General features: G+C 42.3%; 1 protein-coding gene across 6 annotated transcripts in view; it reads left to right on the forward strand.

Annotated features, from left to right (window-relative positions):
• LOC125409508 (NACHT, LRR and PYD domains-containing protein 1a-like) overlaps positions 1–15,115 on the forward strand; it is a 73,560-nt gene that overhangs the window by 39,562 nt on the left and 18,883 nt on the right. For 5 of the 6 annotated variants that reach the window (XR_015738818.1, XM_087910359.1, XM_087910363.1 and 2 more), the window contains 5 exons: positions 206–376; positions 2,715–2,804; positions 10,904–10,995; positions 11,545–11,644; positions 12,694–12,917. Coding sequence is in view for 5 of the 6 variants with exons in the window: in XM_087910359.1 (XP_087766485.1) it covers positions 206–376; positions 2,715–2,804; positions 10,904–10,995; positions 11,545–11,644; positions 12,694–12,917 (677 nt within the window). In the remaining variant the exon portion in view is untranslated. The remainder of the gene's footprint in view (positions 1–205; positions 377–2,714; positions 2,805–10,903; positions 10,996–11,544; positions 11,645–12,693; positions 12,918–15,115) is intronic. The other variant, XM_087910362.1, reaches the window with a different exon arrangement.

Raw genomic sequence — 15,115 nt, forward strand, 5'->3', positions numbered from 1 at the left:
CAGAGCAGTGGTCCCCAAACTGTATTACATTGCTCCTGCTGCTCAGCTGTGGGAAACATGGAATTACACACCCAGAGTAGATAGGGCACTCCAGAGAGCTAAGCACTGCTAACACAGCATGCTAGGGCTCACAAAGGGAGAGTTAAGCTCAGTTCCCGAGAGCAGTGAGCCCTGGAGAAGCTGATGGTGAGCATCTCCCATGCAGGCTTGTCAACTGTGGCCTCACATCCAGCCACTGTGAGGACCTGGCCTCAGTGCTCAGTGCCAGCTCCAGCCTGACTGAGCTAGACCTGCAGCTGAATGACCTGGGAGACCATGGTGTGAGGCAGCTGTGTGAGGGCCTCAGGAATCCTGCCTGCAACCTCAGAATCCTGCGGTAAGTAAGACCCCAGTATTCCCTCTGGGCAGAAGGCAGGGGAGAGGACACAGGTGCATTACTAGATGACAAGACATAGAAAAGAAAAGAGACAGATAGTGCACAGTCAGCCTGGCTCCTGTCCAGCTGTGTCACTTACACCCGTGACTAGGGCAAGTGACATTCTTCTCTAAAACTCAGTTTCCTCTCCTATTAAATGGAATGTCATACCCACCTCATGGATTGCAATGACACAAAATGTACATATGTAAAAGAGTAGGTAACACTAGGTAGGTAGCTGGGCACAGTGGAATCATATGTATTAGCAAGGCTGTATATCCTGAAAGACTCCCAGGTTTGCCTTACTCCAGGACAGTGCTTCAATCACTTATTCATTCAAGGATCCATGCATGCATCCTTATCAGGCCTTACATAAGTAAGCATTGCTCCAGACCCTAGGGATACAATCACAAACATACAAGGCTCTGTCCTGATGAAGCTGGGTGGAAAGAGACAGACATAGATCACCCATCAGCACATGACTCTGTGTTGGCAGGCTCTGCTGAATGCCATGGGGTCACAGTATTGTGAGATTGTCATGCTGTGAGAGGTGCAACTTTATTGAATGCCCACGAGGGTTGTCTGAGGCCTGAAGGAGAAATAGGGCTTGGTTGGGCCAAGCTGAGGCCAGGGCCCAGACAAAACAGAGTTGGAGAAAACTCTGGAAAAGAAAGAGCCTGGAGGCCTCCTTTAACTACAGGAGCCTGAGATGGTCCTCTGTACTGGAAATGGTGCCATTCTGCCTTCACTAGAGTTTCACACAAACTCGGCAAGTCCCCAAACTACAGCCCTGGAGACCCTCGTCCTCCACTCAGCCCCTTCATGCTGTCTCTAAGCTTCTCCCTCTCCTGAACCTCCACCTCCCCAGCACAAGCCACAAACAGTTTCTGGAGGGTGCTGGCCAGTGCCATTCATGGGCTCAGAAAACCACAGAGGCTCCCATCCCTGTACCCAGAGTCTTCTGGTTCTTCCAGCCAACAGGAGAAGGCCAGCAGTCCTGTTCCCTGGGACTCCCCTCTGTCAGGTCTTCTGCTCCAACTCTATTATTTTTTATATTATTGTTGTTATTGTTATGTTAATTATGTGTTTGTTTATGTCGGTGGCTCTCAACCTTCCTAACGCTGTAATACAGCTTCTTATGTTTTGGTGACCCAAAACCATAAAAATTTTTCTTCATTACTTCATAAGTGTAATTTTGCTACTGTTCTGAATTGCAATAAATATCTGATATTTCCAGTAGTCTAGGCAACTTCTGTGAGAAGATTATTCAACACCCCCACACACAAGTCACAACACACAGTCTAAGAACCGCTGTTATATGTGGGTGCAGGTGCCCCCAGAGACCAGAGGAGTCAAAATCTCCCAGAACTGGAGCTGCATGAAGTGGGTTCTGGGAATTGAACTCAGGTCCTCTAAAGAAGTAGTACGGGCTCTTACCCACTGAGCCTTCTCTCCAGCTCTCTGGTTCAATTTTGAGCACACAGGAGCAGCTGGACAGTGAAGAGTCTTCCTCCACTTCTCTGGGAACTGAAACCTACACAACTGCTTGTCACCTTTGTTTCCCCAGCCTATTTTCAACCCTGTGAGATTCTCACAGTGCTTCACAATAACACAGTGGTCTGTATTATTGACTGAGGATGTGGAAACCCAGAGAGGGACGCTACCCTAATTCCCAGAAATCCTGCAACTTGAAGACCATAAGAATGCAACTAGCAGAACTCAGATTGTGGCTGCTGTGTAAGGACAAGGCTTCCTTCCTCAGCACAAAAGGAAATGGGGAGGGAGGCAAGAAGGGAACCAAGGTTCTTTCCATCCAGGTGAACACCCATGATCCCAGCACTGGATGCTTACTTTGAAGAGCTGCCAAGAATCCCTTTGGGGACATGACCATCGCATCCAGTCACTGAGAATTCTGATGACTACTGTGCTGGTCTTTGCCAAATTAGTCCCCTCATCTATGGCCATGTCCCCCTCTCTGAGACAGTCTGTTTCCAATGACTGGTATGTGGGGGAGGTATATACGTGTATAAGTGGTAAGACCCTACTTCAGCTCTTCAAAGTTCCAAAGGTCCTCATCCTGAATTCAGCTCTCCTTGCACACTGACCAACCCCACTGAGACTGTGTCATGGACGCACCTCCCTCTGCTCAATCTGCTGCTCTCCTGGATTTCACTCAAAAATAAGCTTACATAAGGCTCCTCATTGGCTCTACGGGCAACAGAGTCCAGGGTCCTGGACTCTGAGGCCTCATGATACTGTGGTGGATCCCACAAGAAATAGCCTTCTCTTTTGCTTGCAGGCTGGACCTGGCTTCTCTCAGTGACCAGGTGATGACAGAGCTCAGGCTCCTAGAGGCAAAGAATCCATGGCTGCTCATCTCCAGCATATGGTAAGGAGTAGACACAGAACTCCTACTGGTCAACCCAGGCCCTATGTGCCTGCTCCAGTGTTGAGAGGTAGGAAAACTGTCCTGAGGTGGTGGGAAAGACAAACAGAGCCAGGAAGAAATCAGGAACCAAATGAGGTATGAGTAGTGTGTGTGTGTGTGTGTGTGTGTGTGTGTGTGTGTGTGTGTGTGTGTTACAGTTGTGTGAGTTTAAAAAAAATAGAATTATATAACATGCCTTCTTAATTTCTTCAATCAGGATATAATAATATACAAAGCTGAGGGAGTGGTGAGTCCTCAAGCCCTACAAGTGTGATGACAGTAGGTAATAGTAGCCAGCAGTGAACCCAGGGCACAGGAACAATGACAGCAGTCACCACACTGAGGAGAGAAAGACACAGACAGAAAGACTCTCAGAAAAAAAAATATGTATATCACTATCCCAATCCCAATATTCAGACACATGTGTGTGCGCGCACGCACACACACACACACACACACACACACACACACACTGTACTATGGGAGGGAGGGGAAGCCATAGGACAGGAGAGACTCATCCACTCGAAAGACTGCTGAAGCCCCACATTCTCCCAGTTTAGTCAATCTCTGTTCCCAAGGTCCCAGCTGCTATGACACACATGAAATGGAGGGGGACTAAAGGCTTAGAGGGTCAGACATTCATTGAACAGACATTCCTGTAGACCTACTGCACATCATGCACTATTTCAGGATCTGAGGGTAGATCAGTGAGTAAGGTAGATATGAACTCTGTCTAGAAGGAAGGAGACGCTTGTTCTCCCGCAGTCCACACAATTGTACCTGGGACTTTATGAGGGCCATGGTGGTCCTTATGACCTCATCCAAAACTGAAATGAGCAGAAGTGAACTCTCAAAAATGAGAAATGAGGGATGAGTAAAAAAGGAAAAAAAATTCATGCAGACATAGAGGGTTTTTTTTTACTTTTTAAATATATATTTATTAGACCATAAACAAATCACCTCCTACCGCTCAGGCACTGACACACAGGCTTGAGAGGCAATCTCATATACAATAACTTTATTAATCTACCAATCACAAAACCTGTTGAAAAACCACCAAGGTCAATCTTCACAGTCACTCGGGATGGACGGGAATGTGATGAAGGGAAGCATACATAAAGGAAGAAATGAACACTCAGAAAAGTGAACTGATTCCCCAGGTCTCATACAACTAAAAGGTAGAAGGGACCTGAGTCCCTCCCTAACACCAGGACCCCAGGACTCTGCTTTTTAAAATTTTATTGATTTTTATTGAGCTCTACATTTTTCTCTGCTCCCCTCCCTACCTCTCTCCTCCTCTTCAACCCTCTCCCAAGGTCCCCACGCTCCCAATCTACCCAGGAGATCTTGTCTTTTTCTAAGTCCTATGTAGGTTAGATCTATGTATGATTCTCTTAGGGTCCTCATTGTTGTCTAGATTCTCTGGGATTGTGATTTGTAGGCTGGTTTTCATTACTTTATACTTAAAAATCACTTATTAGTGAGTACATGTGATAATTGTCTTTCTGGGTCTGGGTTACCTCACTCAAGATGATGTTTTCTAGCTCCATCCATTTGCCTAAAAAATTCAAGATGCCATTAGTTTTTTTCTTCTGTGTAATACTCCATTGTGTAAATGTACCATATTTTCCTTATCCATTCTTCAGTCAAGGGGCATTTAGGTTGTTTCCAGGTTCTGGCTATGACAAACAAAGCTACTATGAACATAGTTGAGCACTTGTGGCACTATTGAATATTCTTTGGATATATACCCAAAAGTGGAATTACTCGAAGAAAGTTGTTTCTTAATTTTCTGAGAAATCACCACACTGACATCCAAAGGGGTTGTACCAGCTTGCATTCCCACCAGCAATGCAGAAGTGTTCCCTTTACCCCACAACCTCTCCAGTTTAAGTTGTCATCAGTGTTTTTTATCTTGGCCATTCTTACAGGTGTAAGATGAATTCTCAGAGTTGTTTTGATTTGCATTTCTCTGATGACTAAGGATGTTGAACATTTCCTTAAGTGTCTTTCAGCCATTTTAGATTCCTCTGTTGAGAGTTCTCTGTTTAGGTCTGTACTCCATTTTTTATTGGATTATGTGTTCTTTTGATGGCCAATTTCTTGAGTTCTTTGTATGTTTGGGAGATCAGATCTCTGTCTGATGTGGAGTTGGTGAAGATCTTTTCCCATTCTGTAGGCTGCCATTTTGTCTTGTTGACCATGTCCTTTGCTTTACAGAAGCTTTTCAGTTTCAGGAGGTTCCATCTATTAATTGTTTCTCTCGGTATCTGTGCTGCTGGGATTATATTTAGAAAGTGGTTCCCTGTGCCAATGTGTTCAATTGTACTTCCCACTTTCTCTTCTATAAGGTTCAGTTTGGCTGGCTTTATGTTGAGGGAGGTCTTTGAACCATTTGACTTGAGTTTTGTGCATGGTGATAGATATTTTCATTCTTCTACATGTTGATATCCAGTTATGCCAGCACCATTTGTTAAATATGCTTTCTTTTTTTCCATTTGACATTTTTTGCTTCTTTGTCAAAAATCAGATCTTCAAAGGTGTGTGGATTAATATGTGGGTCTTCTATTCAGTTCCATTGGTCCTCCTGTCTGTTTTTCTGCCAATACCTGGCTGTTTTCATTACTGTAGCTCTGTAGTGGAGTTGAAGTCAGGTATTGTGATGCCTCCAGAAGTTCTTTTATTGTGCAGGATTGTTTTGGCTATCCTGGGTTGTTTGTTTGTTTGTTTGTTTGTTTGCTTGTCCTTTGATATAAAGTTGAGTACTGTTCTTTTGAGGTCTATGAAGAATTTTGCTGAAATTTTGATGGGAATTGTGTTGAATCTGTAGATTGCTTTTGGTAAGACTGCCATTTTTACTATGTTAATTCTACTTATCCAAGAACATAGGAGATTGTTCCAGTTTCTGGTGTCTTCTTCAATTTCTTGCTTCAAAGATTTAAAGTTCTTGTCATACAGGTCTTCCACTTGTTTGGTTAGAGTTACTTCAAGATATTTTATGCTATTTGTGGCTATTGTGAAGGGTGTTGTTTCTCTAATTTCTTTCTCAACCCATTTATCATCTGTGTACAGGAGAGCTACTGATTTTTTTAGTTAATCTTATATCCTGCTACATTACTGAAAATGTTTATGAGTTGTAGAAGTTCATTGGTAGAATTTTGGTGGTCACTAATGTAAACTATCATATCATCAGCAAATAGTGAGAGTTTGACTCCTTCTTTTCCAATCTGTATCCCCTTGACCTCCTTTTGTTGTCTTATTGCTCTAGCTAGGGCCTCAAGAACTAATATTGAATAGATATAGAGAGAGTGGACAACCTTGTCTTGTTTCTATTTCAGTGGGATCTCTGGGAGTTTCTCTCCATTTAGTTTGATGTTGCCTGTTGGCTTGCTGTATATTGCCTTTATTATGTTTAGGTATGTTCCTTGTAGTCCTGCTCTCTCCAAGACCTTTGTCATGAAGGGATGTTGTAATTTGTTGAAAGCTTTTTCAGCATCTAATAAGATAATCATGTGGTTTTTATGTTTTAATTTGTTTATATGGTGGATTACATTGACAGATTTTTGTATGTTGAACCATCCCTGCATCTCTAGAATGAAACCTACTTGATCATTGTGGATGGTGGTTCTAATACGTTCTTGGATTTGATTTGCCAATATTTTATTGATTATTTTTGCATTAATGTTCATGAGTGAGATTGGTCTGTAATTCTCTTTCTTAGTAATATCTTCATGTAATTTGGGTATCAGGGTAATTGTTGCCTCATAAAAAGAGTTTGGAAACGTTCCTTCTGTTTCTATTGTGTGGAACAATTTGGAGATTGTTGGTATTAGTTCTTCTTTGAAAGTCTTGTAGAATTCTGAGCTGAAACCTGGGCTTTTTTGGTTGGGAAACTTTTGATGACTGTTTCTATTTCTTCAGCAGTTATAGGTCTATTTAATTTGCTTATTGTTCTTGATTTAATTTTGGTAAGTGGTATTTATCCAGAAAGTTGTTCAATTCCTTTAAGCTTTCCAATTTTGTGGAGTACAGGTTTTTTAAATAAGACCTGATAATTCTCTGGATTTCCTCCATGTCTGTTGTTATGTCCCACTTTTCATTTCTGATTTTGTAAATTTGGATTCTCTCTCTCTCTCTCTCTCTCTCTCTCTCTCTCTCTCTCTCTCTCTCTGCCTTTTGGTTAGTTTGGATAAAGGTTTGTCAATTTTGTTGATTTTCTCAAAGAACCAACTCTTTGTCTTATTGATTCCTTGTTTTGTTTTCTTTGTTTCTATTTTGTTGATTTCAGCTCTCAATTTGATTATTTCCTGCCTTCTAGTTCTCATGGGTGAGTTTACTTCTTTTTGTTCTAAAGGTTTGAAGTGTTCTGTTAATTCACTATTGTGGGATTTTCCCAGCTTCTTTATATAGGCATTTAGTGCTGTGAACTCTCCTCTTAACGCTGCTTTCATTGTGTCCCGTAAATTTGGGTATGCTGTGTGGTTAATTTCATTAAATTTTAGGAAGTCTTTAATTTCTCCCTTTCTTCCTTGACCCATTGATGATTCAGGTGAGCATTGTTTAATTTCCATGTATTTGTGGACTTTCTGGAATTAGTGTTGCTGTTGAATTCTAGTTTTAAGTCATGGTGATCTGATAAGATACATTGGGTTATTCCAATTTTTTTGTATTTGTTGAGGTTTGTTTTGTTACCAAGTATGTGGTCAGTTATTGAGAAGGTTCCATGAGATGCTGAGAAGAAGGTATATTCTTTTCTGTTTAGATGGAATATTCCATAGATATCTGTTAAGTTTATTTGAGTCATAACATCTGTTAGTTCTCTCATTTCTTTGTTCATTTTTTGTCTGACTGACCTATCCAGTGGTGAGAGTAAAGTGTTGAAGTCTCCCACTATTAGTGTGGGGGGTTTAATGTTTTACTTAAGCTTTAGAAGTGTTTCTTTTACATATGAGGGTGCCCTTGTATTTGGGGAATAGATGTTCAGTATTGAGATTTCCTCTTGAAAGATTTTTCCTATGACTAATATGAAATGTCCTTCTTTGTCTCTTTTGATTGATTGTAGCTTAAAGTCTATTTTGTTAGATATTAGGATAGCTACACCCACTTTTTTCATAGGTCCATTTGATTGGAATATTTTTTCCCAACACTTTACTCTGAGGCAATGTCTGTCTTTGAGACTGAGATGTGTTACTTGTATGTAGAAGAATGATGGACTCTGTTTTTGTATCCAATCTGTTAGCCTGTGTCTTTTTATAGGTGAGTTGAGTTCATTTATATTAAGGGATATTAATGACCAGTGATTGCTATCTTCTGTTAATTTAGTTTTTGTTGTTGATGATGCTAATTTGTGTGTTTTTCCCTTCTTTGGAATTTGTTGCTGTGTGATCATTTATTGTCTGTGTTTTTGTTGATGTAGCCAACTTCCTTGGGTTGGAGTTTTCCTTCTAGTTCTTTGTATAGGGCTGGGTTTGTGGCTAGGTATTGGTGAAATCTGGTTTGTCAAGGAATATCTTGTTTTGTTCTCCTATGGTGATTGAAAGTTTTGCCAAATATAATAGTCTAGGGTGTCATCCGTGGTCTGTTAATGTCTACATAATGCTTGACCACAACCTTCTGGCTTTTATTGTCTCCAATGAGAAGTCAGGTGTAATTCTGATAGGTCTGCTTTTATATGTTACTTGGCCTTTTTCCTTTACAGCTCTTAATATTCTTTCTTTATTCTGTATGTTTAGTGTTTTGATTATTATGTGGTGAGGGGACCTTTTTTGATCCACTCTGGTTGGTGTTCTATATGCTTCTTGTATCTTCATAAGCATATCTTTCTTCAGGTTTGGAAAATTTTCTCCTATGATTTTGTTACATATGTTTTCTGTGCTTTTGAGTTGAACTTCTCCTTCTTCTATAGCTATTATTCTTAGGTTTGGTCTTTTCATGGAGTCCCATATTTTCTGGATATTTTGGGTTAAACTTTTGTTAGATTTAATGTTTTCTTTGACTGATAAGTCTATTTTCTCTATTGTATCCTCAGCACTTGAGATTCTCTCTTCTATCTTGTGTATTCTGCTGTTTATATTTGCATTTGTGGTTCCTGATCGTTTTCTCATGATTTCTATTTCTATAAATCCATCGGATTATATTTTCTTTATTGTCTCTATTTCAGTTTTCAATTCTTGAATAGTTTCTTTCATATGTTTGTTTGCTTCTTCTTGGTTTTCTTTAAGGGATTTGCTGATGTCTTCCAATTTTTGTTTGTCTTCTCCTCCATTTCTTTGAGGGAATTTCTCATTTCCTCATTAAGAGTTTCAAACGTTCTTTTGAAGTTATTTTTTAGGTCATTTTCTTCTGCTTCATCTCTATTTGGTCATTCAAGTCGTGCTGTTGTAAGGTCTCTATATTTTACTGGTATTGTGTTGCTCTTTGTGGTATTGTGTGTGTTCTTGTCTACTCATCTTTTCTCTAATTGGTGTAGTTGGGGATGTCTGTAATTCTGATAATCAGTCTTCTAGGTGCCAGTGGATCCAAGGGTCAGATGGGTTTTCCTTGTGGTATAGTCAGTACCACATTTCTAGTTACCCTGTTGGTCACTCTGTGTTCCTGCTGGTCACTCAGTGCTCCCATGCTTTGCTCCACTTCCATGGAGTTTGCTGTCTCAGGCCTACTCTGGCCCAGTTTGTTGGCTCAGACCTGTTTCTGTAAACATCCCTGATCTGGATCCATTCCTGCAGAGGTCCCTGGCTTGGGGTTGGTCCTGCAAAAGTCTCTGGCTCTGATCTACTCCCTTGGAGGTCCCAGATTCATGTCCAGACCTGCAACAGTCTCTGTCACTGGCCCACTCACTCAGTGATTGTCTCCTGTACCTGTTCCTTTGGAGTTTGTTGTCTCAGGTCTGCTCTGGCCCAGGTCGCTGGCTCAGTCCTGCCTCGACAAATGACCCTGGTCTGAATCTACTCTTGCTCTCATGGAGATCCATACATAGAGGCTTTAAGAAAGCAGAGAGAATAGCTCCATTGAGGGACAGGAAACCATGTGTGAGACCATCTGCTCTGCCTCACCATCACCAGGAAGCTCCACAGAAATGCAGGTTCTCAGATCCTACTCCATCCCTGCTGACTCAGAATCTCAGGAGGGGCAGCTTCTTTCAGTGAGCTTTCTAATTTAGTCTGTACAGGTGACATTTTTAACACAGTGATTTAAGAGACACTGGTCTAGATTTGAGCAAGAAAGAGTGACATAGGAGGGTCATGAGGTGGACAGGAGCCACAACAAGGTGGCTTCTTTTTCTCTCCAGAGAAAATGAGAGGCAGTCCAGTGCTTCAGTCATGAAGGGGCATCTCCACCCATTTTATATGGTCAGCTACTATGTAGAAAATGAGCAAGAAGGGACCAGATCAGAAGCAGGGACGCCAGCAAGAGGTTCAGAACAATGCTCATTCCATCCTGGGACAAGAATAGAGTACATGGAGGGGGAGAATAGAGAATAGAAAAGAGAGAGATTCAGAAGGTCATGTCTAGGTGATTGGAATTCAGGGTGAATGATTATTTGTTTTGTGCAGCTTTAACACAGTGTCTGACACTGGGCATTTATCATAAAGAGTTGAGATTATTTTTTGCAGTTCTGGATACAGGGAAGGGCAAGATCATGAACTCTACATCTAAAAAATCCTTCTTGTTCCATCTGATTGTGCAACTGGGAGGGCTGAGAGTGAAAGGCCAACGTGACTTTTGTGATTCCTGTCCAGCCACAGGAATCTACTCCTGTCATTAACCCCTTCGTGGCAGCAGAGCACTTGTGACCTCCTTGTGTCTTATCCTTCATTCTGTCACACTGTGACATTGGGGGTTAACTTTCTAATGAGTAAACACTGGGGAACACACTCAAACTAAAGCAAAGAAGGGGTCGAGATGATCCCAGGTCTGGGTCATGGATGCCTAGGAGAATAAGGTCTTCATAGAGTTCTGGCCCAGAGAAGAAGCATATGACTGAGTCACAATTCAAAGACTTAGATTTTATGTGGGGATATCATGTTTCTCCTGACATCTGAGAGAAAGAACATATCTAGGTGTAGGGAGTCACATGTACCCACTAAGGACCCAGATGGAGAAGAAATGGGTGAGACCTCGATCTCAATCAAGCAGCAGAGACTACAGTCAGGTATGTGAAGGGTTCAGACCCAGGGCGTCATGACTGTTGGATGAAGGGGCACCTGCGGGAGGAAGTCGTCATGTTTTTCTTTTTAAAAATTATTTTGTTATCTTTTTAGAATTTTAAACATGAGTGAGAGTATTGTATTTATATCATTTCTACCCCTCTATCTGCCCACTCCAAATCTCCTTGTGACCGCCCACAGCCAACACTTCTGGATCAATAGGAAGTGAAACACAACAACTGGATTGGGAGCAGATATGGGGTGCTATGGTTGCTCAAAATGCAAGTAGCAGTAGGAAAACAATACTATAGGTTTGTGTGTATACATATGTGTGTATGTAGATAGGCAGATAGATAGGTAGATAGACAGACAGACGACAGATAGACAGACTGCCAGACAGACAGACAGATAACATGCAGGTAAACTCGGGAAGTGGCCTGGTCAACCTGGAGAAGAGAGCTGAGGAGACACAGAGTGAGCAGTGCCTGGCCTCTTCTAGAGGAGGAACACTTGCACAACCGGGGCCTTCCATCCATCTTCCCCTACCTCTCCAGGACACAAACACATGAAGCCACAGGGGACTGACGATGACTTCTGGGGTCCTACAGGGCCTGTGACTACTGAGGTGATTGACGGAGAGAGGAACCTGTACCGGTGAGTGAGTTCTGCCTGGCAAAGGTTGGCTTTCCCCAGCACACTTTCCACAAGGGATCCCCCACAGATAGCATCCACTTAGTCTCTACTGTGTCTCCTCCTCACCTCACCAACCCAGGAGGCAAGGCTAGGACTGGAATAAGAAGTTTGGGTTGTTATTTAAAAAGTGGGACCTTTTTCATAAAATTTTCAGCTATTTACAAAACGGGAGAGCACAAGAACATCCCTGTCCAGTTACTCAGTTCCAGCAGCCATTTTTCCAAGTTCATTTCAACTGCTCACATTCCCCCTCTGTCATCACTGTCACAGTAGTGTGAGTCCAGGACATCAGGTGATTTAAACATAAAGATTTCACTAAAACCTCCCACAGTTAAGACAGGACCTTGTCTTCCATGACCTAGCACACCATTACCACATCAACAGAGCTGATGTGGGTCCTTCATTCCATCTAAACATCTGTGCTCAACTTTGCTTATTATCTTAAATGTGGTTTTTCTGCAGATTATTTTATTCATGTTTTAATGAGTATCAGCTCCCTCTTTATATTTGGGTTCTCTTGTCTCTTAACTTCAGGAACATAAAGTCTAAAAACTGAAGATGAACCTCAGTGGTAGAACCTTTGTCGAGTGTCCAAGGTCCTAGCTGGATCCCCAGAACTTAACACACATGCTCGCTCTCTCTCTCTCTCTCTCATATGCACGCACGCGCGCGCACACAGAGAGAGAGAGAGAGAGAGAGAGAGAGAGAGAGAGAGAGAGAGAGACCTAGTTCATCATCGCAGGAATATCTAACTGCTGCAGGTATGTGTTACTTGTAGGTTTGCCTTAGATCCATCAGTACTTACAGGTCTATAAGATGATGTCATCATCCCTCTGTACAGATGAGAATTTGGGGGTTAAGTGACTTAGTCAGGAATCCACCTACAGCTATAAGAAACAGAACTCAGAGCCATCTGGCTCAAGTCTGCAGTGTCCCCAGCCCTGCACTGGGTCTACTCCAGCAGATGAGCAGTATTGATGTTCACTGGTGTCTGCCTCTCCCTCTTCCAGAGTTCAGTTCCCTATGCCTGGTTCCTACCACTGTCCCAACACAGGACTCCACTTTGTGGTGACGAGGGCCGTGACCATCGAGATTGGATTCTGTGCCTGGAGCCAACACCTGGACAAGATTCACTTGCAGTACATATACATGGTGGCCGGGCCTCTGTTTGACATCAAGGCTGAGCAAGGAGCTGTGGCTGCTGTGTACCTCCCTCACTTTGTGGATCTCCAAGGTAACCAAGGGAAGCATAAAGAGTTGGGTGGAGGTGATGGGAGGACCTGCCATGTCCTAAAGCAGAGCACAGGGTGATGGTGACGAGGAAAGGCCTATGGCTTCCTTAGTGAGGCAGAGCAGACTGTGAAGGTGGACACTGAGTTGTTTTCTCATCCCCTCTTTGAAGCACGTGTCTCCCAGCCTTATGACTTTCTTTCTGCTTTACCTGAAGGAGTCCCTGAGTGGAAAGTGATGTCCTCAGTAGCAATATTTGCTAGTGATTATTAAATGTTCTTTACACATCTAGTCCCTCGGGGGCCCAGCACAGAATTGAGAATAACTGAGAAATTTAAAGAGATTGTTGCAGTGTAAGAGTAAGAAAACTAACAAGAATCATTTGGTATTCAGGGTCTACCAACACTGTGAGCCATTACACTGCTACAGGCAGGGAGAAAATGATGTCACCAGATTCCACTTGAGAACAGGAAAAACAAAAGAAGGATTTCCTAAGAGAGGAACTCATAAAGTGTCCCATCCTCCATGATTTCCAAAGAATCTTTCTGAAGATTTTATTTTTATTTTTATTCATTCTTCTCTCATAGCAAACATCTCAAACTGCAGCTTCCCTCTCTCTGCTCCACACAGTTTGCCCTCCCCTCTGTTTCTCTTCAGAAAATAGCCAGGGTCAAAGTGATATCAACCAAAGACAGCATAAAAGTTGCAGTAAGACTAAGCACAAACCCTCATATCAAAGGTAGATATGGCAATCTGGTAAGAAGAAAATAGTCCTAAGTACAGAAAAAAAAGAGTCAGAGACAGCCCACTCCCACTGTTAAGAGTACCACAAGAACACCAAGCTAAACAACTACAATATGTGACCAAAAAGAACATTGTTTTAATATATACAATGCTCTCAGTGACAGATCTCATTTTTTGAAAAAAAAGCCATTACTGTATGTCTGTAACCAAGAACTCCTGGGGCTGAGGCAGGAGAATTTAGAATTCAAGAGCAGCCTAGTCTACACAGCCAGACTATGCCTATGAAAGAAAAAAGTAACAACATCAAGGAACAAGGTGTTGTACAGTGGCTGCTGAGACCAACTTCCTCTCCTGCTTCAAGGAGCACAGCCATCTGCTCCCCCATAGAGACCAGGAGAACCCAGTTCACTGCAGATGGAGGTGGTGTTTGTTCATGGTGATGAAGACGAGGAGAAGGTCCAAGGAGGAAGACCTGACAGTTGAAGAAGTCATAAAAACTAAAATAGAAATGCAGACAGTTCCAGCTGATGTAAGAACCATGAATAGAAAGCAAAGTATCCCTCAGACTAAAAATATTCTCATTTAATGCCACGCCCCAAGAAGAAAACCAATGAAGATGAAGTAAACAAGCAGGACTCAGTTGAAAAGAACTCACAAAACAAAGAAAGACAATAGTTACATTCATAAATTCATGAGGTCTTACACTCCAGACCCTGACACAGGAGCACTGCTACCCGGATGGTGGCTTCCCAGTGTGTCTAAAGACACCAGTCCAGCAGCTCCACACAGAGCTCCTGGTCTCTCTAAGAACAACACCTCGCCAGTCACCACTGAAGCTCTTCCCTGAAAGTCAACGCCTTTTCTATTTCCTACCCCCACTCTCAGATCAAAAAACTACACAGTTGGAAAAGTGTATATATATATTCAGATATATATGAATGATTCTGTTAAAGCTTATAGAAGAACAATATACACTGGAGGACAGTTACAGGGTCAGGTGGTGGCACATACCTGTGATCCCAGAGTTCTGAAGGCTGGGCAAGAGTAGGGTGACTTCTACCTAGAGATACATGGTGAATCCCTGTATCCAAATCCCAAAAGAAGAAAAGAAATAGAAAAACTTATCAAGTCATCTCAGATGCCTCAGGAAATTTCTGGTCTTAGCAAAGCAGGTCCATCCCCCCACATTCCCCTCAAGTCCTGAGAAGGTCACGACTAGAGTTTACCCTAGCAAGAAGGGAAGTTGGCGAGGTACAGCATCTTCTGGGATTCTGTGAAAATTTGCACAGCACAAAGCATAGGCAAGTCAAGGGTCTGGTGCTGGGGCTGAAGGTGACCTAGAGAAAGTCAGGATTTCAAGGCCACAATCTGTCACACATAGGGCATTTCAGTGCAATGTGGTTCTCTATTTCACCCTAATAAGTAAAACTATTAGCTAGTATGTCGTTGATGGAAATC

This window comes from Myodes glareolus, chromosome 9 (assembly GCF_982192425.1).
Source record: "Myodes glareolus chromosome 9, mMyoGla1.1, whole genome shotgun sequence".
NCBI lineage: Eukaryota > Metazoa > Chordata > Mammalia > Rodentia > Cricetidae > Myodes > Myodes glareolus.